At 37.2% G+C, this 25531-nt stretch overlaps 1 protein-coding gene across 1 annotated transcript; it reads left to right on the top strand.

The window, feature by feature from the left end:
• The first annotated feature begins 1553 nt into the window (after nucleotides 1–1553).
• LOC117321505 (myeloid differentiation primary response protein MyD88-like) lies at nucleotides 1554–23851 on the top strand. Its single transcript, XM_033875929.1, has 6 exons — nucleotides 1554–2096; nucleotides 2572–2646; nucleotides 5762–5818; nucleotides 19106–19298; nucleotides 22089–22180; nucleotides 23107–23851. Exons 1-6 carry the CDS (start codon nucleotides 1715–1717, stop codon nucleotides 23607–23609), a joined length of 1302 nt encoding a protein of 433 aa, XP_033731820.1. The 5' UTR covers nucleotides 1554–1714; the 3' UTR covers nucleotides 23610–23851.
• The last annotated feature ends 1680 nt before the right edge of the window (nucleotides 23852–25531 follow it).

Raw genomic sequence — 25531 nt, 5'->3', positions numbered from 1 at the left:
TAGTAGATATTACTCCGTAAGGTTACTATTTACGGGTAGTAGATATTACTCTGTAAGGTTACTATTTACGTGTAGTAGATATTACTCTTTAATGTTACTATTTACGGGTAGTATATATTACTCCGTAAGGTTACTATTTACGTGTAGTAGATATTACTCCGTAATGTTACTATTTACGGGTAGTATATATTACTCCGTAAGGTTACTATTTACGGGTAGTAGATATTACTCTGTAAGGTTACTATTTACGTGTAGTAGATATTACTCTTTAATGTTACTATTTACGGGTAGTATATATTACTCCGTAAGGTTACTATTTACGTGTAGTAGATATTACTCCGTAATGTTACTATTTACGGGTAGTATATATTACTCCGTAAGGTTACTATTTACGGGTAGTAGATATTACTCTGTAAGGTTACTATTTACGTGTAGTAGATATTACTCCGTAAGGTTACTATTTACGTGTAGTAGATATTACTCTGTAAGGTTACTATTTACAGGTAGTAAATATTACTCTGTAAGGTTACTATTTACGGGTAGTAGATATTACTCTGTAAGGTTACTATTTACGTGTAGTAGATATTACTCCGTAAGGTTACTATTTACGGGTAGTAGATATTACTCTGTAAGGTTACTATTTACGGGTAGTAGATATTACTCCGTAAGGTTACTATTTACGGGTAGTAGATATTACTCTGTAAGGTTACTATTTACGTGTAGTAGATATTACTCTGTAAGGTTACTATTTACGTGTAGTAGATATTACTCTGTAAGGTTACTATTTACGTGTAGTATATATTACTCTGTAAGGTTACTATTTACGGGTAGTAGATACATATATTACTCAGTAGGGTTACTATTTACGTGTAGTAGATATTACTCCGTACCGTTACTATTTACGTGTAGTAGATATTACTCTGTAAGGTTACTATTTACGGGTAGTAAATATATATTACTCCATAAGGTGACTATTTACGTGTAGTAGATATTACTGTGGTGTTATTTAGATGTGTGTAAGTACATATTTGTTGTGAAGATGTTACAAAGTGCTCTGATTATCATGTAAATTTATCATGGTATTGAATAAAAAACAGAAGTTGCAAAAAACATATATATGTTATTCTGTTATGTACACTGTCAGGTAACGACAATGCACTTACAGGTAGCAGATATAACCCTGAAAGGTTACGTGTAGTAGATATTACATTGTAATCTTTCTACATGTATTTACGAGTAGAAGATGATACTGCGTAAGGTTACTACATTATTTATGCTTATTAGATATTATTCTGTAAGGTTACTATTTACGTTTAAATTTACTATTTACCTGTAGTAGATATTACACCGTAAGATAACTATTTACGTGTAAAGTGTAATATTTACGGGTAGTAGCTATTACTCTGTAAGGTTACTATTAGTCTGTCTGTCTGTCTGTCTGTCTGTCTGTCTGTCTGTCTGTCTGTCTGTCGATTTTTCAATAGTAATTTAGTGAAGCACAAAAATAAGTTTTGATGGGGATTCCCCATTTCCTCACTGTCATTGTCTACGCTCACCTCGTACCCGGAAGTAAGGTTTATTTACGATAAACAAGCGAAACAAGACCATATGGGTGTTTGTATTTTCGCCTAGACATTGAATTTGTTACCAAGATGTAGATGTTGGATGTTTTAAAACTCTGTCTCTGTTATCGGAATTCCTTTGAATTAACGAAATGAGCTCACAAATGCCAGAGGTTATCGATATCGACGGGAATGGAGAGAGTTTGGGACTTCCCGATCACTTCCTCAATATTCCCTTGATTACACTTCGCTATTCCGTGAGGAGAGTCATCGCTCTGCATCTCAACACTCCTTCGGAAGTCGTGGACGAAGAGACAGGATATGTTAACGATTACAATGGTTTAGCAGAGTTCGTCGGATTTTCATACTTGGAAATCGAACACTTCGGAAGGCAGAAAAGCCCGACCAAGGAATTATTGGAAAAATGGGAAACACGAGACAATCTGCAGGTGTCGCCGACTGTGGGCAGCCTGTGGAAGGGTCTTTACATTCTCAACAGATTCGATGTCATGAAGGATTGTCAATTGGCTATAGGTAAATCAGTTAATTATTAGTACTATAGCCACTGCTGTTGTAGTGGGAAAACATTTGGCACTTTCGACAAGTACATTATACACATCCACACTCTGACGCTGTCATTTAGTATATTTGTAAATAAACATTTAACAAAATATAAACTTTTATTTCGAATCCGTTCAAAAACAATACGCCAACCAATGTGTACAAACATACTTACAATGGACATGTGTAAATTTAGGAAGGAGTAATGAAAAATACACTGTCTGCACTGGGGCTCAAACTAGTGACCTCCAGCTCTCAGGGCATGACATCCTACCACTTAAATAAAGGGAATTCCTGCTATTCTGAGATAGTTAGGTGACTTTAACTTTCCACTTTCACACTACCCCTCCTACAGAAAGTCTTCAACCTAATATACAGTATATATATAATATTCCAGGAATCCAGGTCATATATTTGATGTTGATATAAGATTTTTTTATACTTTCAGTAAAAGACGTAGAAGCTTTCATAAGGAACCAAAAAAGACAGCAAGACATTATACAACCTGTGCAGAGTAATGATGGTATAAAATTAGTCGTTCTTTATTAGTGAACAACTTTGTAGTTTAATAATATAAAATTATATAAATTGTTTCATGCCAATAGGCTATATGCATATAGAAATAAGTGTGTATACACTGGTAGATGTTGGATTAATTGATTCTACTTCTACTTCTAAATGATAATGACCAACTTCAACAAGTTCAAGATAAAGCCAAAAAATATGTGTATACATGTATAGGTATTCATTAATTTTGGGAGTTATATACTGACAGGAGGGCAGTCTTAAAAGATTCAGCTGTTGGACAGGAGGATATGATATCTTGTGTGATCTTGTTCCACTCAGACATTGTACGTGGAAAAAAAATGTTTTCTTACCGTGGTTTTGCAGTGTGGTAGTTGAAATGATTTGTGATGGGTATGCCTTGATTACCTATTTGTTGGTATGAGTCTGTTGTGTTGGCTGATGGCTACTTGGTTGTTGATAATTATGTGCATCAGATAGAGTCTTGAGTCTCTAAAAGTACGTCTGTCAGCCAGGGGCCGCCATTTGAGTTGTTTCAGCATATCAGATACACTGGATGTTCTGTGAATGTATATGTTCTTATTTAATACATAGCGAGCAGCCCTTCGTTGTACCATCTCAATTCGTTCAAATATTTTCCTGGGTGTATGGGTTCCACACAGAACAGGCATACTCTAGTGATGGGCGAACTAATGCCTTGTAGGCCTGTGATTTTACAGATGATGACCCTATTTTTATGTTTCTACGTCCCATTTCCGGTTTGATTGTATTGTGATTATGGCAAGCAAAGTTGTCATTTATTCACGGAGCAATGTTGATCCAGCATTTTACCAAAATATATAACATATCTTACATATTATATATAATAAGATAATATATAGATATCTTGCAAAGTTTTCTTTATGAGATATCTTATAAAGTATATAAGATATATCATAAAAGATATAAGATATCTTATATGATATATAAGATATCTTATATGATATATAAGATATCTTATAAAGAAAAGTTGACAAGATATCTTATAAAGAACGAGACTCTCGTGAAACCGGCAAAACCTAAAAGTTCGAGAATGACTGCTTCCTCCGTAAGGTAACTCCCGTTTTGTTGGAAGGCACGCGGAACATACACAATCAACCCTCTGTCGCGACCACGATCGGCTAGTCACGTCGTGTTCGAGCTAACATGAATACATGGCAATTATGAATCTGTTTCAAACCATTATATGTAGTTTCAGCTTCATGTCGACTCCTTCATCGAGTGGAGATATCTTATATTTTTTTATGAGATATCTTATATATTATATAAGATATCTTATAAAGAAAAGTACCTTATGAAGGGAAATTTTAGCGGTTATAAAATTTGGCGATTTGGTAATGAAAACTGAAAGTTAAATTTTAACGGGTTAAAATTTAGCGATTTCCCTTAAATCTAGGGTTTTAATTTGGCGTTGAGCATATGTATTACCGGTATATATAGATGATTATGTTATGTCTATACATCCTATCCATGTTGATTAAGTGTGTTGTGTATTATCAATCTTCTTTCTCGAAACCGAAAATTACCAAAAATCGTCAGACGAACACATACATGTAAATTTGCTAAAAGCAACAGACAAAGATAATTTAATCAACCGTATGGTATTGCCATGGTCATCTATTGTATGATTTGTATATGTATAGGTAAGTTTAACAATGAGTCTACAGGTGAAGTGTTAACATATCAGTTCATTGAATGGTATGGGTAGATGGCTTTGTTTTCACAAAAATAATTATAATGCGGTATATGTCATACTTGTATTGCTACGCATGTATCTTGTGTAGTTGTTCACTAGTTATTCGTATGTAACTCGACAGTTTCCAGGCAACAACCAACGTTACGCCCCACTCGTTACTCTCCGGAGTTATCAAAGGTAAATGACGGTCGGAACAGAAACTATTGGCAAAATTGAAAATTTCGCGTCTTTTTAATTGGCGGTGTGAAACTTTGATGGGTTAAATTTTGGCAGTCTATATACGGACCCGCCAAATCGCCATATTAAAGCCCCGCTGAAATTTTCTGCTATACAGTATATAAGATATCTCATTTATAGTGTATATAAGATATCTTATAAACTATACATGTTTTAATGAATGCCCATGGATGATGTAATTGTGTTTTCCCCTTGTGCACAGATAAGACATTGCACTTCCTTGGTGATTAGTTTTTTTTAGCTCACCAGGGAAGCTGTTGCTGTACCCCTAACATTATTCATAGGTGTTGTCCATATGGATTGATGCATGTTTATATAAAACAGAGCTGTGGCTATGCTAATGAGGATACAGTTTATAATTAGGTATTTGACACATATGTGTTCTGTGTGACAGACGTTTTTTAATTGGTACTACATTTTCCAACTCGCTTACCTATTGAAAAACTCTAATCTTGGCCACACTATGTTAACCGTACAAGATTTGACATGTGTGTTCCTTGTGCCAAACCTTAAGCCTTCCCATTGGTATCCGGTACTTAAGCAGACCTGCTTACCTTGACTTTGACCTTTGACCTGCATGTACTCTTAAATTTTTTATCCTTGACCACAGTATCTTAACCGTATGACATAACGCTTTCATATTTGACTTGTGTGTTCCTTGTGACAAGTCCTACATTAGCAGACCTGCTGACCTTGACCACGACATTTGACCTATACATCTAAAAGACTAATTCTGAATCTCAACCCACTCGACAAGCTATTTTGTCTTCAGACTTTTGTCGGTTTAGTGAATGTACAGTATATAAGGAATGTACAGTATATAGTGAATGTACAGTATATAGTGAATTGAAGAACAAAAAACATTGGACATGAAAACAAAACTGTAATCTTTTGGTGAAATGTGAGTTAGAATTTAATTTTATTGTTTATTAATAAGTGCATTGTGTTTAAGTACATGCAAGTTGGATGAATATTGAAAATACATTCGGCCTTCTTAAGCTGGAAAAGTACCTTGTGTTCAACAATTAAAAAAAAAAAGTTAATGCATGCGGTCTATTTTTTATATGTATGAAATTATTAATATCATCTGTGTTTTCAAAGAACGTATCTTCAACTTAAAATCTATTTTGATCTTCTGCAGTTTCACAAAGCTCAGACCACCAAGTTAAAGAGGAAACCATTTTATGTAAAGGAGATGGTAAGTTGTTCTCTGACATTTGAATTAAACTGGAAGGTGATTCTATACAGTGTATACAGTGAGTACCTCTCAATACAGAAGTCTTCCTACCACAGGATGGTCATAATGTATCTGTAAAATAATATGAGGATAATGGAAATGATTAGGTATAGGATACGTGTATATATTTCTGTATAGGGTATCAGTTTTGTCAAAAGGAAGTGGTCTGTAGTAAGTAGTAGGGGTATTAAGTGAATTAATATTAAAAGGGAATGACAATAAACTCTAAAAAAAGATAGTAATAGACTCAAAGGGATGGTAATAGACTGTAAAAAGGGTGGTAATAGATTGTAAATGGGTGGTAATAGACTGTAAATGGGGTGGTAATAGATTGTTAATGGGGGGTAATATACTGTAAATTGGGTGGTAATAGATTGTTAATGGGGGGTAATAGATTGTAAATGGGGCTGTATAAGACTGTAAATGGGGCGGTAATAGACTGTTAATGGGGTGGTAATAGACTGTAAATGGGGCTGTATTAGACTGTCAATGGGGTGGTAATAGACTGTAAATGGGGCGGTAATAGACTGTAAATGGGGTGGTAATAGACTGTAAATGGGACTGTATTAGACTGTAAATGGGGTGGTAATAGACTGTAAATGGGGCAGTAATAGACTGTAAATGGGGTGGTAATAAACTGTAAATGGGGTGGTAATATACTGTAAATGGGGTGGTAATAGACTGTAAATGGGGCTGTATTAGACTGTAAATGGGGTGGTAATAGACTGTAAATGGGGCAGTAATAGACTGTAAATTGGGTGGTAATATACTGTAAATGGGGTGGTAATAGACTGTAAATGGGTGGTAATAGACTGTAAATGGAGTGGTAATATACTGTAAATGGGTGGTAATAGACTATAAAAGGATGATAATAGACTGTTAATGGGGTGGTAATAGACTGTAATGGGGCGGTAATAAATTGTAAATGGGGTGGTAGTAGACTGTAAATGGGGTGGTAATAGACTGTAAATGGGGTGGTAATGGACTGTAAATGGGTGGTAATAGACTGTAAATGGGTGGTAATTGACTGTAAATGGGGTGGTAATAGACTGTAAATAGGGTGGTAATAGACTGTACATGGGGTGGTACTATACTGTAAATGGGATAGTAATACACTGTAAATGGGGTGGTAATATACTGTAAATGGGATAGTAATAGACTGTAAATTGGGTGGTAATAGACTGTAAATGGGGCGGTAATAGACTTAAATGGGGGGTAATGGACTGTAAATGGGGTGGTAATAGACTGTAAAAGTAGTGGTAATAGACTGTAAATGGGGTGGTAATGGACTGTAAATTGGGTGGTAAAAGACTGTAAATGGGGCGGTAATAGACTGTAAATGGGGTGGTAATAGACTGTCAATGGGGTGATAATATACTGTAAATGGGTGGTAATAGACTGTAAATGGGGTGGTAATAGACTGTAAATGGGGTGGTAATATACTGTAAATGGGATAGTAATAGACTGTAAATGGGGTGGTAATATACTGTAAATGGGATAGTAATAGACTGTAAATGGGGTGGTAATCGACTGTAAATGAGGCGGCAATCAACTGTAAATGGGGTGGTAATAGACTGTTAATGGAGTGGTAATAGACTGTAAATGGGGCGGTAATAGACTGTCAATGGGGTGGTAATAGACTGTAAATGGGGTGGTAATAGACTGTAAATGGAGTGGTAATAGACTGTAAATGGGGTGGTAATGGACTGTAAATGGGGTGGTAATAGACTGTAAATGGGGCGGTAATAAACTGTAAATGGGGTGGTAGTATACTGTAAATGGGGTGGTAATAGACTGTAAATGGAGTGGAAATAGACTATAAATGGGGTGGTAATGGACTGTAAATGGGGTGGTAATAGACTGTAAATGGGGCGGTAATAGACTGTAAAAGGAGTGGTAATAGACTGTAAATGGGGTGGTCATAGACTGTAAATGGGGCGGTAATAGACTGTAAATGGGGCGGTAATAGACTGTAAATGGGGTGGTAATAGACTGTAAATGGAGTGGTAATAGACTGTAAATTGGGTGGTAATGGACTGTAAATGGGGTGGTAATAGACTGTAAATGGGGTGGTAATATACTGTAAATGGGAAAGTAATAGACTGTAAATGGGGTGGTAATATACTGGAAATTGGATAGTAATAGACTGTAAATTGGGCGGTAATAGACTGTAAATGGGGCGGTAATAGACTGTAAATGGGGTGGTAATAGACTGTAAATGGAGTGGTAATAGACTGTAAATGGGGTGGTAATAGACTGTAAATGGGGCGGTAATAGACTGTAAATGGGGTGATAATATACTGTAAATGGGGCAGTAATAGACTGTAAATTGGGTGGTAATATACTGTAAATGGGGTGGTAATAGACTGTAAATGGGTGGTAATAGACTGTAATGGAGTGGTAATATACTGTAAATGGGTGGTAATAGACTATAAAAGGATGATAATAGACTGTTAATGGGGTGGTAATAGACTGTAATGGGGCGGTAATAAATTGTAAATGGGGTGGTAATAGACTGTAAATGGGGTGGTAATATACTGTAAATGGGAAAGTAATAGACTGTAAATGGGGTGGTAATATACTGTCAATGGGATAGTAATAGATTGTAAATGGGGCGGTAATAGACTGTAAATGGGGCGGTAATAGACTGTAAATGGGGTGGTAATAGACTGTAAATGGAGTGGTAATAGACTGTAAATGGGGTGGTAATAGACTGTAAATGGGGTGGTAATAGACTGTAAATGGGGTGATAATATACTGTAAATGGGTGATAATAGACTATAAATTGGGCGGTAATAGACTGTAAATGGAGCGGTAATAGACTGTAAATGGGGCGGTAATAGACTGTAAATGGGGTGATAATATACAGTAAATGGGTGATAATAGACTGTAAATGGGGTGGTAATAGACTGTAAATGGGGCGGTAATGGACAGTAAATGGGGTGATAATATACTGTAAATGGGGTGGTAATATACTGTAAATGGGGTGGAAATAGACTGTAAATGGGGTGGTAATAGACTGTAAATGGGGTGGTAATATACTGTAAATGGGATAGTAATAGACTGTTAATGGGGTGGTAATATACTGTAAATGGGATAGTAATAGACTGTAAATGGGGTGGTAATAGACTGTAAATGAGGCGGCAATAAACTGTAAATGGGGTGGTAATAGACTGTAAATGGAGTGGTAATAGATTGTAAATGGGGCGGTAATAGACTGTCAATGGGGTGGTAATAGACTGTAAATGGGGTGGTAATAGAATGTAAATGGAGTGGTAATAGACTGTAAATGGGGTGGTAATGGACTGTAAATGGGGTGGTAATAGACTGTAAGTGGGGCGGTAATAAACTGTAGATGGGGTGGTAATAGACTGTAAATGGAGTGGTAATAGACTGTCAATTGGGTGGTAATGGACTGTAAATGGGGTGGTAATAGACTGTAAATGGGATGGTAATATACTGTAAATGGGAAAGTAATAGACTGTAAATGGGGTGGTAATATACTGTAAATGGGATAGTAATAGACTGTAAATGGGGCGGTAATAGACTGTAAATGGAGTGGTAATAGACTGTAAATGGAGTGGTAATAGACTATAAATGGGGTGGTAATGGACTGTAAATGGGGTGGTAATAGAGTGTAAATGGGGCGGTAATAGACTGTAAAAGGAGTGGTAATAGACTGTAAAGGGGGTGGTCATAGACTGTAAATGGGGCGGTAATAGACTGTAAATGGGGCGGTAATAGACTGTAAATGGGGTGGTAATAGACTGTAAATGGAGTGGTAATAGACTGTAAATTGGGTGGTAATGGACTGTAAATGGGGTGGTAATAGACTGTAAATGGGATGGTAATATATTGTAAATGGGAAAGTAATAGACTGTAAATGGGGTGGTAATATACTGTAAATGGGATAGTAATAGACTGTAAATGGGGCGGTAATAGACTGTAAATGGGGCGGTAATAGACTGTAAATTGGGTGGAAATAGACTGTAAATGGAGTGGTAATAGACTGTAAATGGGGTGGTAATATACTGTAAATGGGATAGAAATAGACTGTAAATGGGGCGGTAATAGACTGTAAATGGGGCGGTAATAGACTGTAAATGGGGTGGTAATAGACTGTAAATGGAGTGGTAATAGACTGTAAAACGGGTGGTAATAGACTGTAAATGGGGTGATAATATACTGTAAATGGGTGATAATAGACTGTAAATGGGGTGGTAATAGACTGTAAATGGGGCGGTAATGGACAGTAAATGGGGTGATAATATACTGTAAATGGGTTGGTAATATACTGTAAATGGGATAGTAATAGACTGTTAATGGGGTGGTAATAGACTGTAAATGGGGCGGCAATAAACTGTAAATGGGGTGGTAATAGACTGTAAATGAGGCGGCAATCAACTGTAAATGGGGTGGTAATAGACTGTAAATGGGGTGGTAATATACTGTAAATGGGATAGTAATAGACTGTAAATGGGGTGGTAATAGACTGTAAATGAGGCGGCAATAAACTGTAAATGGGGTGGTAATAGACTGTAAATGGAGTGGTAATAGACTGTAAATGGGGCGGTAATAGACTGTAAATGGGGTGGTAATAGACTGTAAATGGGGTGGTAATAGACTGTAAATGGAGTGGTAATAGACTGTAAATGGGGTGGTAATGGACTGTAAATGGGGTGGTAATAGACTGTAAATGGGGCGGTAATAAACTGTAAATGGGGTGGTAGTATACTGTAAATGGGGTGGTAATAGACTGTAAATGGAGTGGTAATAGACTGTAAATGGGGTGGTAATGGACTGTAAATGGGGTGGTAATAGACTGTAAATGGGGCGGTAATAGACTGTAAATGGAGTGGTAATAGACTGTAAATGGGGTGGTAATAGACTGTAAATGGGGCGGTAATAGACTGTAAATGGGGCGGTAATAGACTGTAAATGGGGTGGTAATAGACTGTAAATGGAGTGGTAATAGACTGTAAATGGGGTGGTAATGGACTGTAAATGGGGTGGTAATAGACTGTAAATGGGGTGGTAATATACTGTAAATGGGAAAGTAATAGACTGTAAATGGGGTGGTAATATACTGGAAATTGGATGGTAATAGACTGTAAATTGGGCGGTAATAGACTGTAAATGGGGCGGTAATAGACTGTAAATGGGGTGGTAATAGACTGTAAATGGGGTGGTAATAGACTGTAAATGGGGTGGTAATAGACTGTAAATGGGGCGGTAATAGACTGTAAATGGGGTGGTAATATACTGTAAATGGGGCAGTAATAGACTGTAAATTGGGTGGTAATATACTGTAAATGGGGTGGTAATAGACTGTAAATGGGTGGTAATAGACTGTAATGGAGTGGTAATATACTGTAAATGGGTGGTAATAGACTATAAAAGGATGATAATAGACTGTTAATGGGGTGGTAATAGACTGTAATGGGGCGGTAATAAATTGTAAATGGGGTGGTAATAGACTGTAAATGGGGTGGTAATATACTGTAAATGGGAAAGTAATAGACTGTAAATGGGGTGGTAATATACTGTAAATGGGATAGTAATAGACTGTAAATGGGGCGGTAATAGACTGTAAATGGGGCGGTAATAGACTGTAAATGGGGTGGTAATAGACTGTAAATGGAGTGGTAATAGACTGTAAATGGGGTGATAATATACTGTAAATGAGTGATAATAGACTATAAATTGGGCGGTAATAGACTGTAAATGGAGCGGTAATAGACTGTAAATGGGGCGGTAATAGACTGTAAATGGGGTGATAATATACAGTAAATGGGTGATAATAGACTGTAAATGGGGTGGTAATAGACTGTAAATGGGGCGGTAATAGACTGTAAATGGGGTGGTAATAGACTGTAAATGGGCGGTAATAGACTGTAAATGGGGTGGTAATAGACTGTAAATGGGGTGGTAATAGACTGTAAATGGGGTGGTAATAGACTGTAAATGGGACAGTAATAGACTGTAAATGGGACAGTAATAGACTGTTAATGGGGTGGTAATATACTGTAAATGGGATAGTAATAGACTGTAAATGGGGTGGTAATATACTGTAAATGAGGCGGCAATAAACTGTAAATGGGGTGGTAATAGACTGTAAATGGAGTGGTAATAGACTGTAAATGGGGCGGTAATAGACTGTCAATGGGGTGGTAATAGACTGTAAATGGGGTGGTAATATACTGTAAATGGGATAGTAATAGACTGTTAATGGGGTGGTAATATACTGTAAATGGGATAGTAATAGACTGTAAATGGGGTGGTAATAGACTGTAAATGAGGCGGCAATAAACTGTAAATGGGGTGGTAATAGACTGTAAATGGAGTGGTAATAGATTGTAAATGGGGCGGTAATAGACTGTCAATGGGGTGGTAATAGACTGTAAATGGGGTGGTAATAGAATGTAAATGGAGTGGTAATAGACTGTAAATGGGGTGGTAATGGACTGTAAATGGGGTGGTAATAGACTGTAAGTGGGGCGGTAATAAACTGTAGATGGGGTGGTAATAGACTGTAAATGGAGTGGTAATAGACTGTCAATTGGGTGGTAATGGACTGTAAATGGGGTGGTAATAGACTGTAAATGGGATGGTAATATACTGTAAATGGGAAAGTAATAGACTGTAAATGGGGTGGTAATATACTGTAAATGGGATAGTAATAGACTGTAAATGGGGCGGTAACAGACTGTAAATGGAGTGGTAATAGACTGTAAATGGAGTGGTAATAGACTATAAATGGGGTGGTAATGGACTGTAAATGGGGTGGTAATAGAGTGTAAATGGGGCGGTAATAGACTGTAAAAGGAGTGGTAATAGACTGTAAAGGGGGTGGTCATAGACTGTAAATGGGGCGGTAATAGACTGTAAATGGGGCGGTAATAGACTGTAAATGGGGTGGTAATAGACTGTAAATGGAGTGGTAATAGACTGTAAATTGGGTGGTAATGGACTGTAAATGGGGTGGTAATAGACTGTAAATGGGATGGTAATATACTGTAAATGGGAAAGTAATAGACTGTAAATGGGGTGGTAATATACTGTAAATGGGATAGTAATAGACTGTAAATGGGGCGGTAATAGACTGTAAATGGGGCGGTAATAGACTGTAAATTGGGTGGAAATAGACTGTAAATGGAGTGGTAATAGACTGTAAATGGGGTGGTAATATACTGTAAATGGGATAGAAATAGACTGTAAATGGGGCGGTAATAGACTGTAAATGGGGCGGTAATAGACTGTAAATGGGGTGGTAATAGACTGTAAATGGAGTGGTAATAGACTGTAAATGGGATGGTAATAGACTGTAAATGGGGTGATAATATACTGTAAATGGGTGATAATAGACTGTAAATGGGGTGGTAATAGACTGTAAATGGGGCGGTAATGGACAGTAAATGGGGTGATAATATACTGTAAATGGGTTGGTAATATACTGTAAATGGGATAGTAATAGACTGTTAATGGGGTGGTAATAGACTGTAAATGGGGCGGCAATAAACTGTAAATGGGGTGGTAATAGACTGTAAATGAGGCGGCAATCAACTGTAAATGGGGTGGTAATAGACTGTAAATGGGGTGGTAATATACTGTAAATGGGATAGTAATAGACTGTAAATGGGGTGGTAATAGACTGTAAATGAGGCGGCAATAAACTGTAAATGGGGTGGTAATAGACTGTAAATGGAGTGGTAATAGACTGTAAATGGGGCGGTAATAGACTGTAAATGGGGTGGTAATAGACTGTAAATGGGGTGGTAATAGACTGTAAATGGAGTGGTAATAGACTGTAAATGGGGTGGTAATGGACTGTAAATGGGGTGGTAATAGACTGTAAATGGGGCGGTAATAAACTGTAAATGGGGTGGTAGTATACTGTAAATGGGGTGGTAATAGACTGTAAATGGAGTGGTAATAGACTGTAAATGGGGTGGTAATGGACTGTAAATGGGGTGGTAATAGACTGTAAATGGGGCGGTAATAGACTGTAAAAGGAGTGGTAATAGACTGTAAATGGGGTGGTAATAGACTGTAAATGGGGCGGTAATAGACTGTAAATGGGGCGGTAATAGACTGTAAATGGGGTGGTAATAGACTGTAAATGGAGTGGTAATAGACTGTAAATGGGGTGGTAATGGACTGTAAATGGGGTGGTAATAGACTGTAAATGGGGTGGTAATATACTGTAAATGGGAAAGTAATAGACTGTAAATGGGGTGGTAATATACTGGAAATTGGATGGTAATAGACTGTAAATTGGGCGGTAATAGACTGTAAATGGGGCGGTAATAGACTGTAAATGGGGTGGTAATAGACTGTAAATGGAGTGGTAATAGACTGTAAATGGGGTGGTAATAGACTGTAAATGGGGCGGTAATAGACTGTAAATGGGGTGGTAATAGACTGTAAATGGGGCAGTAATAGACTGTAAATTGGGTGGTAATATACTGTAAATGGGGTGGTAATAGACTGTAAATGGGTGGTAATAGACTGTAATGGAGTGGTAATATACTGTAAATGGGTGGTAATAGACTATAAAAGGATGATAATAGACTGTTAATGGGGTGGTAATAGACTGTAATGGGGCGGTAATAAATTGTAAATGGGGTGGTAATAGACTGTAAATGGGGTGGTAATATACTGTAAATGGGAAAGTAATAGACTGTAAATGGGGTGGTAATATACTGTAAATGGGATAGTAATAGACTGTAAATGGGGCGGTAATAGACTGTAAATGGGGCGGTAATAGACTGTAAATGGGGTGGTAATAGACTGTAAATGGAGTGGTAATAGACTGTAAATGGGGTGATAATATACTGTAAATGAGTGATAATAGACTATAAATTGGGCGGTAATAGACTGTAAATGGAGCGGTAATAGACTGTAAATGGGGCGGTAATAGACTGTAAATGGGGTGATAATATACAGTAAATGGGTGATAATAGACTGTAAATGGGGTGGTAATAGACTGTAAATGGGGCGGTAATAGACTGTAAATGGGGTGGTAATAGACTGTAAATGGGGCGGTAATAGACTGTAAATGGGGTGGTAATAGACTGTAAATGGGGTGGTAATAGACTGTAAATGGGGTGGTAATAGACTGTAAATGGGACAGTAATAGACTGTAAATGGGACAGTAATAGACTGTTAATGGGGTGGTAATATACTGTAAATGGGATAGTAATAGACTGTAAATGGGGTGGTAATATACTGTAAATGAGGCGGCAATAAACTGTAAATGGGGTGGTAATAGACTGTAAATGGAGTGGTAATAGACTGTAAATGGGGCGGTAATAGACTGTCAATGGGGTGGTAATAGACTGTAAATGGGGTGGTAATAGACTGTAAATGGAGTGGTAATAGACTGTAAATGGGGTGGTAATGGACTGTAAATCGGGTGGTAATAGACTGTAAATGGGGCGGTAATAAACTGTAAATGGGGTGGTAGTATACTGTAAATGGGGTGGTAATAGACTGTAAATGGAGTGGTAATAGACTATAAATGGGGTGGTAATGGACTGTAAATGGGGTGGTAATAGACTGTAAATGGGGCGGTAATAGACTGTAAAAGGAGTGGTAATAGACTGTAAATGGGGTGGTCATAGACTGTAAATGGGGCGGTAATAGACTGTAAATGGGGCGGTAATAGACTGTAAATGGGGTGGTAATAGACTGTAAATGGAGTGGTAATAGACTGTAAATTGGGTGGTAATGGACTGTAAATGGGGTGGTAATAGACTGTAAATGGGATGGTAATATACTGTAAATGGGAAAGTAATAGACTGTAAATGGGGTGGTAATATACTGTAAATGGGATAGTAATAGACTGTAAATGGGGCGGTAATAGACTGTAAATGGGGCGGTAATAGACTGTAAATGGGGTGGAAATAGACTGTAAATGGAGTGGTAATAGACTGTAAATGGGGTGGTAATATACTGTAAATGGGATAGAAATAGACTGTAAATGGGGCGGTAATAGACTGTAAATGGGGCGGTAATAGACTGTAAATGGGGTGGTAATAGACTGTAAATGGAGTGGTAATAGACTGTAAAACGGGTGGTAATAGACTGTAAATGGGGTGATAATATACTGTAAATGGGTGATAATAGACTGTAAATGGGGTGGTAATAGACTGTAAATGGGGCGGTAATGGACAGTAAATGGGGTGATAATATACTGTAAATGGGTGATAATAGACTGTAAATGGGGTGGAAATGGACTGTAAATGGGGTGGTAATAGACTGTAAATGGGTTGGTAATATACTGTAAATGGGATAGTAATAGACTCTAAATTGGGTGGTAATAGACTGTAAATGGGGCGGTAATAGACTTAAATGGGGGGTAATGGACTGTAAATGGGGTGGTAATAGACAGTAAATGGAGTGGTAATAGACTGTAAATGGGGTGGTAATGGACTGTAAATGGGGTGGTAATAGACTGTAAATTGGGTGGTAATGTACTGTAAATGGGGTGGTAATAGACTGTAAATGGGGTGGTAATATACTGTAAATGGGAAAGTAATAGACTGTAAATGGGGTGGTAATATACTGTAAATGGGATAGTAATAGACTGTAAATGGGGTGGTAATATACTGTAAATGGGATAGTAATAGACTGTAAATGGGGCGGTAATAGACTGTAAATGGGGCGGTAATAGACTGTAAATGGGGTGGAAATAGACTGTAAATGGAGTGGTAATAGACTGTAAATGGGGTGGTAATATACTGTAAATGGGATAGAAATAGACTGTAAATGGGGCGGTAATAGACTGTAAATGGGGCGGTAATAGACTGTAAATGGGGTGGTAATAGACTGTAAATGGAGTGGTAATAGACTGTAAAACGGGTGGTAATAGACTGTAAATGGGGTGATAATATACTGTAAATGGGTGATAATAGACTGTAAATGGGGTGGTAATAGACTGTAAATGGGGCGGTAATGGACAGTAAATGGGGTGATAATATACTGTAAATGGGTGATAATAGACTGTAAATGGGGTGGAAATGGACTGTAAATGGGGTGGTAATAGACTGTAAATGGGTTGGTAATATACTGTAAATGGGATAGTAATAGACTCTAAATTGGGTGGTAATAGACTGTAAATGGGGCGGTAATAGACTTAAATGGGGGGTAATGGACTGTAAATGGGGTGGTAATAGACAGTAAATGGAGTGGTAATAGACTGTAAATGGGGTGGTAATGGACTGTAAATGGGGTGGTAATAGACTGTAAATTGGGTGGTAATGTACTGTAAATGGGGTGGTAATAGACTGTAAATGGGGTGGTAATATACTGTAAATGGGAAAGTAATAGACTGTAAATGGGGTGGTAATATACTGTAAATGGGATAGTAATAGACTGTAAATGGGGCAGTAATAGACTGTAAATGGGGCGGTAATAGACTGTAAATGGGTGGTAATAGACTGTAAATGGAGTGGTAATAGACTGTAAATGGAGTGGTAATAGACTGTAAATGGGGTGGTAATGGACTGTAAATGGGTGGTAATATACTGTAAATGGGATGGTAATAGACTGTAAATGGAGTGGTAATAGACTGTAAATGGGGTGGTAATGGACTGTAAATGGGGTTGTAATATACTGTAAATGGGGTGGTAATAGACTGTAAATGGGGTGGTAATGGACTGTAAATGGGGTGGTAATAGACTGTAATGGGGCGGTAATATACTGTAAATGGGGTGGTAATAGACTGTAAATGGGGTGGTAATAAACTGTAAATGGGGCGGTAATAGACTGTAAATGGGGTGGCAATAGACTGTAAATGGGATGGTAATGGACTGTAAATGGGGCGGTAATAGACTGTAAATGGCGTGGTAATAGACTGTAAATAGAGCTGTATTAGACTGTAAATGGGGTGGTAATCGACTGTTAGTTGGGCGGTAATAGACTTAAATGGGGTGGTAATAGACTGTAAATGGGGTGGTAATAGACTGGAAATGGGGTGGTAATGGACTGTAAATGGGGTTGTAATATACTGTAAATGGGGTGGTAATAGACTGTAAATGGGGTGGTAATGGACTGTAAATGGGGTGGTAATAGACTGTAATGGGGCGGTAATATACTGTAAATGGGGTGGTAATAGACTGTAAATGGGGTGGTAATAGACTGTAAATGGGGCGGTAATAGACTGTAAATGGGGTGGCAATAGACTGTAAATGGGATGGTAATGGACTGTAAATGGGGCGGTAATAGACTGTAAATGGCGTGGTAATAGACTGTAAATAGAGCTGTATTAGACTGTAAATGGGGTGGTAATCGACTGTTAGTTGGGCGGTAATAGACTTAAATGGGGTGGTAATAGACTGTAAATGGGGTGGTAATAGACTGGAAATGGGGTGATAATAGACTATAAATGGGGTGGTAATAGACTGTAAATGGGGGCAGTAATAGACTGCAAATGGGGTGGTAATAGACTTGAATGGGTTGGTAATGGACTGTAAATGGGGTGGTAATAGACTGTAAATGGGGCAGTAATAGACTGCAAATGGGGTGGTAATAGACTGTAAATGGGGTGGTAATAGACTGTAAATACGGCGGTAATAGACTGTAAATGGGGCGGTAATAGACTGTAAATGGGGTGATAATAGACTGTAAGTGGGGCGGTAATGGACCTTAAGAGTGATGTTTTTAAACTGTAAGTCAAGAGGGATAGACTGTATGAGGAAACATAATCTGATGTAAGAGGAATAGTAATAATCTGTAATAGGAATAGTACTTGACTATAAGAGGGAAAATAATATTATGTAAGAGGGATTGGCAATAGACTGTAAGAGAGAATAGACTATTAGAGAGATAGTAAAAGACTGTAAGAGGGATAGTACTAGACTGTAAGTGGGATAGTACTAGACTGTAAGAGGGATAGTACTAGACTTCAGAAATGGGTGATAAATGGTACTTAAACAAGTGAATTATAAGTAGTGACATAACAGAGAGAAGTCCCTTGAATGCTTATAGGTGTAAAGAGGAAAACACTTAATTCTAACACCCTGTAGGCATTGCGACAAAGACACAGCTCCCATGATCAAGAAGAGTAGAGAGCAACCGTTTTTAAGAAATCAAAATATGTTGCTTTGTTAATAATGTGACATAATTCTGCTTACATTTATTAAAAATACACTTTTATAGACAGACAAAATTGAACTCATATATTATTCAGTGTATAACCTACTGTCAAATATCCAAAGTGCATTTGTTGGAATTTGAATTTTGTAGTTGACAACAATTACTCCCAGTACTTTGATGCATTTGTGTCTTACAACCACGAGGGAAAAGATCTCCATTTCGTAATGGATATGATTCAGACACTGGAAGGTGAACCGCACAAACTGAAACTGTTCATTCCAGGCAGGGACGACCTGCCAGGTGCAGCTAAATATGTTATAGAGGCAAAGCTCATTGAGTCACGGTAAGTGGACACAGGTGGAACAAATCTTCCAAGAATTCCAAGGTCAGAAGGTTTATTACGAGGGACAATGAATAAGCACTTGGACATTCTGTTAATTAATATAAACAGTTTGAAAATATTTTGTTTTTAAGTTTATCTGGAATAATACTCATTACTCCATGAAAGTTTTTTTATGAAACTTTACACACATGAATAGTACCTGGAAACTTTACACACATGAATAGTACCTGGAAACTTTACACACATGATCAGTACCAGGAAACTTTACACATATAATTAGTACCTGGAAACTTTACACACATGACCAGTACCAGGAAACTTTACACACATGATTAGTACCTGGAAACTTTACACACATGACCAGTACCTGGAAACTTTACACACACATGAATAGTACCTGGAAACTTTACACACATGAATAGTACCTGGAAACTTTACACACATCAATAGTGCTTGAACACTTTACACACATGAACAGTACCTTGAAACTTTACACACATGAAAAGTACCTGGAAACTTTACACACATGAACAGTATCTGGAAACTTTACACCCATAATCAATACCTTGAAACTTTACACACATGATCAGTGCCTGAAAATTGTACACACATGATCAGTACCTGGAAACTTTACACACATGATCAATACCTGGAAACTTTACACACATGATCAGTACCTGGAAACTTTACACACATGATCAGTACCTGGAAACTTTACACACATGATCCGTACCTGGAAACTTTAGACACATGATCAGTACCTGGAAACTTTACACACATGATCAGTAACTGAATACTTTACACACATGAATAGTACCTGGAAACTTTACACACATAATCAGTGCCTGAAAATTGTACACACATGATCAGTACCTGGAAACTTTACACACATGATCAGTACCTGATAACTTTACACATATGAACAGTATCTGGAAACTTTACACACATGAATAGTACCTGGAAGCTTTACACACATGAATAGTACCTGGAAACTTTACACACATGAACAGTACCTGGAAACCTTACACACATGATCAGTACATGGAAACTTTACACATATGATTGGTACCTGGAAACTTTAGACACATGATCAGTACCTGGAAGCTTTACACACATGAATAGTACCTGGAAACTTTACACACATGATCAGTAACTGGATACTTTACACACATGATTAGTACCTGGAAACTTTACAAACATGATCAGTACCTGGAAACCTTACACACATGATTTGTACCTGGAAACTTTACACACATGATCAGTAACTGGATACTTTACACACATGAACAGTATCTAGGGAACTTTACACACATGATCAGTAACTGGATACTTTACACACATGATCAGTAACTGGATACTTTACACACATGAACAGTATCTGGGAACTTTACACACATGAATAGTACCTGGAAACTTTACACACATGAACAGTATCTGGAAACATTACACATATGAACAGTTCCTGGAATCTTAACACACATGATCAGTGCCTGGAAACGTTACACATATGATCAGTACCTGAATTAGTTTAATACAATTACAATATATTTGTCATTTATATTACTTTGAAGATATATTTTAGTTGCTTCTTTAATGATTTAATAGAAAATCATTTGTATAGAGGATTGGAAGAAATATTACACATATGAACAGTTCCTGGAATCTTAACACACATGATCAGTACCTGATAACTTTACACATATGAACAGTATCTGGAAACTTTACACACATGAATAGTACCTGGAAACTTTACACACATGATCAGTACCTGGAAACTTTAGACACATGATCAGTACCTGGAAGCTTTACACACATGAATAGTACCTGGAAACTTTACACACACATGAATAGTACCTGGAAACTTTACACACATGAATAGTACCTGGAAACTTTACACACATCAATAGTGCTTGAACACTTTACACACATGAACAGTACCTGGAAACTTTACACACATGAAAAGTACCTGGAAACTTTACACACATGAACGGTATCTGGAAACTTTACACCCATAATCAATACCTTGAAACTTTACACACATGATCAGTGCCTGAAAAGTGTACACACATGATCAGTACCTGGAAACTTTAGACACATGATCAGTAACTGGATACTTTACACACATGAACAGTACCTGGGAACTTTACACACATGATCAGTAACTGGATACTTTACACACATGATCAGTAACTGAATACTTTACACACATGAATAGTACCTGGAAACTTTACACACATAATCAGTGCCTGAAAATTGTACACACATGATCAGTACCTGGAAACTTTACACACATGATCAGTACCTGATAACTTTACACATATGAACAGTATCTGGAAACTTTACACACATGAATAGTACCTGGAAACTTTACACACATGAACAGTAACTGGATACTTTACACACATGAACAGTATCTGGGAACTTTACACACATGAATAGTACCTGGAAACTTTACACACATGAACAGTATCTGGAAACATTACACATATGAACAGTTCCTGGAATCTTAACACACATGATCAGTGCCTGGAAACGTTACACATATGAACAGTTCCTGGAATCTTAACACACATGATCAGTGCCTGGAAACGTTACACATATGATCAGTACCTGAATTAGTTTAATACAATTACAATATATTTGTCATTTATATTACTTTGAAGATATATTTTAGTTGCTTCTTTAATGATTTAATAGAAAATCATTTGTATAGAGGATTGGAAGAAATATAGCGTGTCCAGTTCTTGTTTATTTTTAAGATTTTGTATAGATGTATTTTACTTCTTACAGCTGCCGAAAGATGGTCATCATTCTCTCCAATAATTACCTGCAGAGCAGTGCCTGTGACTTCCAGTCTAAATTTGCTCATGCCTTGTCTCCAGGTAAGTACTGGTAATCATTGTTGGTAGTGAAGTATTTAAACACAAAACTTATAGTGCCCAGTCCTGTCTGAACCCTAGGTCTATGTTTAGCTCACCATCATCAAATGGTAGCAGATCAAATCGCCTTACATCCAAGGTCCATTCATTGTCTACCCACAAACCACTCTTTCAAGCCCATGTATTTTACAGAAAGTACCAGAAATTTTAAGATCCTATACACTGAACACAATTCATACATTATGACAAAAATGGCACTCACAATATAGAAATACATCAAATCAACACTTATAAATAAACTAAATAATAGCAATAGTAAATACTAGCAGTTTTTCAATAGTCCCAGGTCCTGTGATATATTTCATCTCTGTCCCATCCTTCGTTTGTCCCTGTACTTTTTTCCTTTTCTGTTCCTTCCTTCATTTGTCCCTGTCCCTATCCTTCATTTGTCCCTGTCCCATCTTCTTTTTTATCATCTTTCATTTGTCCTTGTCCCACCTTCCTTCTCTGTTCCATCCTTCATTTGTCCCTGTCATGTCTTCCTTCTCTTTCCAATCCCTAATTTGGCCCTGTTCTGTCTTCCATCCATGTTCATCCTTCATTTGTCTCTGTCCCACTTTCTTTCTCTGTTTATCATTCATTTTTTTCTTTTTCCTGCCTTCCTTCTCTGTCCCATCCTTTTGTTCCACCTCATATTCTGTTCTGTTCGGTTCTCAGTTGAATCTCGTCATGTGTCTTATATTTTGCCCAATTGTTCCCTAGCATCTTATTTGATCAACTGTCTATGAAATCTTCTGCCCCTGTACACATATATAACATACATGCAATAACATATATCCAACATAGTAATAGCTAGTATCGAGTTTTTTGTAATTTGAATGTCTAAACGTTTTGTAATGTTTAATTGCAATTGTATTGGTATTTTGAAGGTGCTCGTGCGAAGAAACTCATTCCTGTCATCATAGAGCCTATGACGGTAATCCCACAGATACTGCGTTATGTGAGTTTGTGTGACTACACCAAAGTCGATCTACAGGAGTGGTTTTGGAACCGTCTCTCCTCTGCTATCAAGCAGCCACTTGACCCAGTCGCTAGTTGTTTGGTTCAAGTGTCAAGCTCATCTTGCTCTTCAAATGAGTCAATATTGTCCTCAGTGGCATCTTCACCCGATAGTGCCATCGGACAATCACTGCCATCCAGTTCAGACATTAGAATGGAGATATCCAGTGAAAGTTTGGAGGACATTAGCTCCGATTGGGTTGACCTAAGCGGTGACTTCTCTCAGAATGAATCTTCGATGTCTCTCTCTATTTCGCCCCCATCATTAACCTCATTTTCAGCACCAAACCCTTCCTACATTGCCACTGCTAAGCAAGCAGAGAAGACTAGCATTGTCTACAAAAGCAACTTGTTCAACAGGTTCTTCAGGTAGAGGGAAGAAATTAAACTTTAAAAAATATTTATGGACGGATTTGGAAAATTCACAAGTGCAAAATTTAGAGGATCAAGTAGCTCATCAGCAAAAGACAACTAATCTTAAACATTTCTACTCAGAAAAGACTATGTTTATGTAACCAATAGTACGATGACACGTATATTTATGGTTTCAATCTTTTATTGTCCGGTCAGAGACTTAAAACAGTATAATAAAATGTGATTACACTCTTACAAATATTCCTCTTGTACACATTATCTTGCAATATATTACCGATAGATAAAATATGTTAGAAGAGTGGAGGAGTGACTTACGAGGAATCCTGCGAGTGTTACTAATTGCATGTCCATTTAGCTGGGCAGGTATCGCAAGAGTGATACATGAACATGTAAATGTTGGACAGGTGGCGAGAAAAGAAGAATGGGGTGGTTTAGCCAATCGCACGCTCATATGCTCATGATATATGTATTGCTACACCTACCGGTGACCCATGACCTGAATATATAATATATACCCAGGTTCATTTATAGAAAGCTTACATATTTTTATCCCCCATCCACCAAAGTTGGTGAGGGGTTTACAGATGGGTTCCGGTCGTTCTTCCGTTCGTCCGGATTCACTTTCTGCATATCTTTTGAATGAATGATAAATTTTGATGAAACTTGCTTGGTAGACTTATTCCGTGCATATCTAATGAGGCTGCTGTGATCTGATTGGCTGATTGCTTTCCGCACAGTATCTTTTGAAGGAATGGTGGGATTTTGATGAAACTTGCTTGGTAGACTTGCTACTAATTATGTTGATTACTTTTACAGGAACTTGATGACTGAACACAAATACATGTAATTATTCTAAATACTATGTTGTATTGACAGGGCATCTAGTAGACCCTTGAGAGTATGTTTTTTCCTTCAGGATGTCAAAGTTGCATTGACCTACTCCCTGTATGCAACACGTCTTCATTCCAAAATATGTATACATTGCACACACAAATCTTTAAGGTCCAGCGTGAAATTGCACGATAGTCCGATATAAACTGTTACAGTAGTACTGTCTCAAAAGGATTATAGAGTATGAGCTTGAGGGAAACAATTGAAAGATATTTCACTGTCACCTATTTCTGGTATAAAATGGTATAAAGATAAATAAGACATATAACTGAAAACATAGATTAATTATGATTATAACATGAGAGTACGATTCAGCAATAGCCCAGGATTTGGTTGTGTAATAAAAGTTTTGTAAAATTTTGATAAAGAATTCCAAACGATACACATAATACTAAATGTTGTTGTTTCATTTAATACAAGATATAATAATAAACATACATTATAAACACAGATATCAACTGTCCTATATAGCCATATCTAGGTTTACTGTAACATTCATGCATGCATATGGGCAGTGAGTTAGAGCTTTTGACAGCGATATATTGAATACTGCTGAAATGGTGAAGATTCGAGAATTTGATTTTGTTCATAATAGATTTCATTTATTGTATTACATCTATTGAAATAAGCACATTCAAGTGATAATTAAATTTAAATGTACCAATCAATTCTGAAGGTCAATTAATCAAGCAAATCAATCATTATATTGGAGCACGTTAAGTTCTGATGACAGATTGCGTTCCCAGATGTACGTACTCACACACAAATATTAAAGATTACATGTAGAAAAAGTGAAGGAGACAGCCCAGGAAATGAAATCAACAGTCAAAATATATGTCAGTAACCTACTTCTTTGATCAAACACACACACAAACACACATTCACACACCCACACCCACACCCACACACTCACACACACATATATATATAGTCTAAGCTTCCCAAGATAAGCAAACTGGTACATACACAATCAATCTGGTAAGTATTTTCACTTTATTTCATGGATGTCAAAAATCATAAGTAGGTTAC

This window comes from Pecten maximus, chromosome 2 (genome assembly GCF_902652985.1).
Source record: "Pecten maximus chromosome 2, xPecMax1.1, whole genome shotgun sequence".
In the NCBI taxonomy this organism is placed as follows: Eukaryota; Metazoa; Mollusca; class Bivalvia; order Pectinida; family Pectinidae; genus Pecten; species Pecten maximus.
Note: the sequence above shows the minus strand (reverse complement) of the source record. Positions and strands in the feature narration are given on the sequence as shown.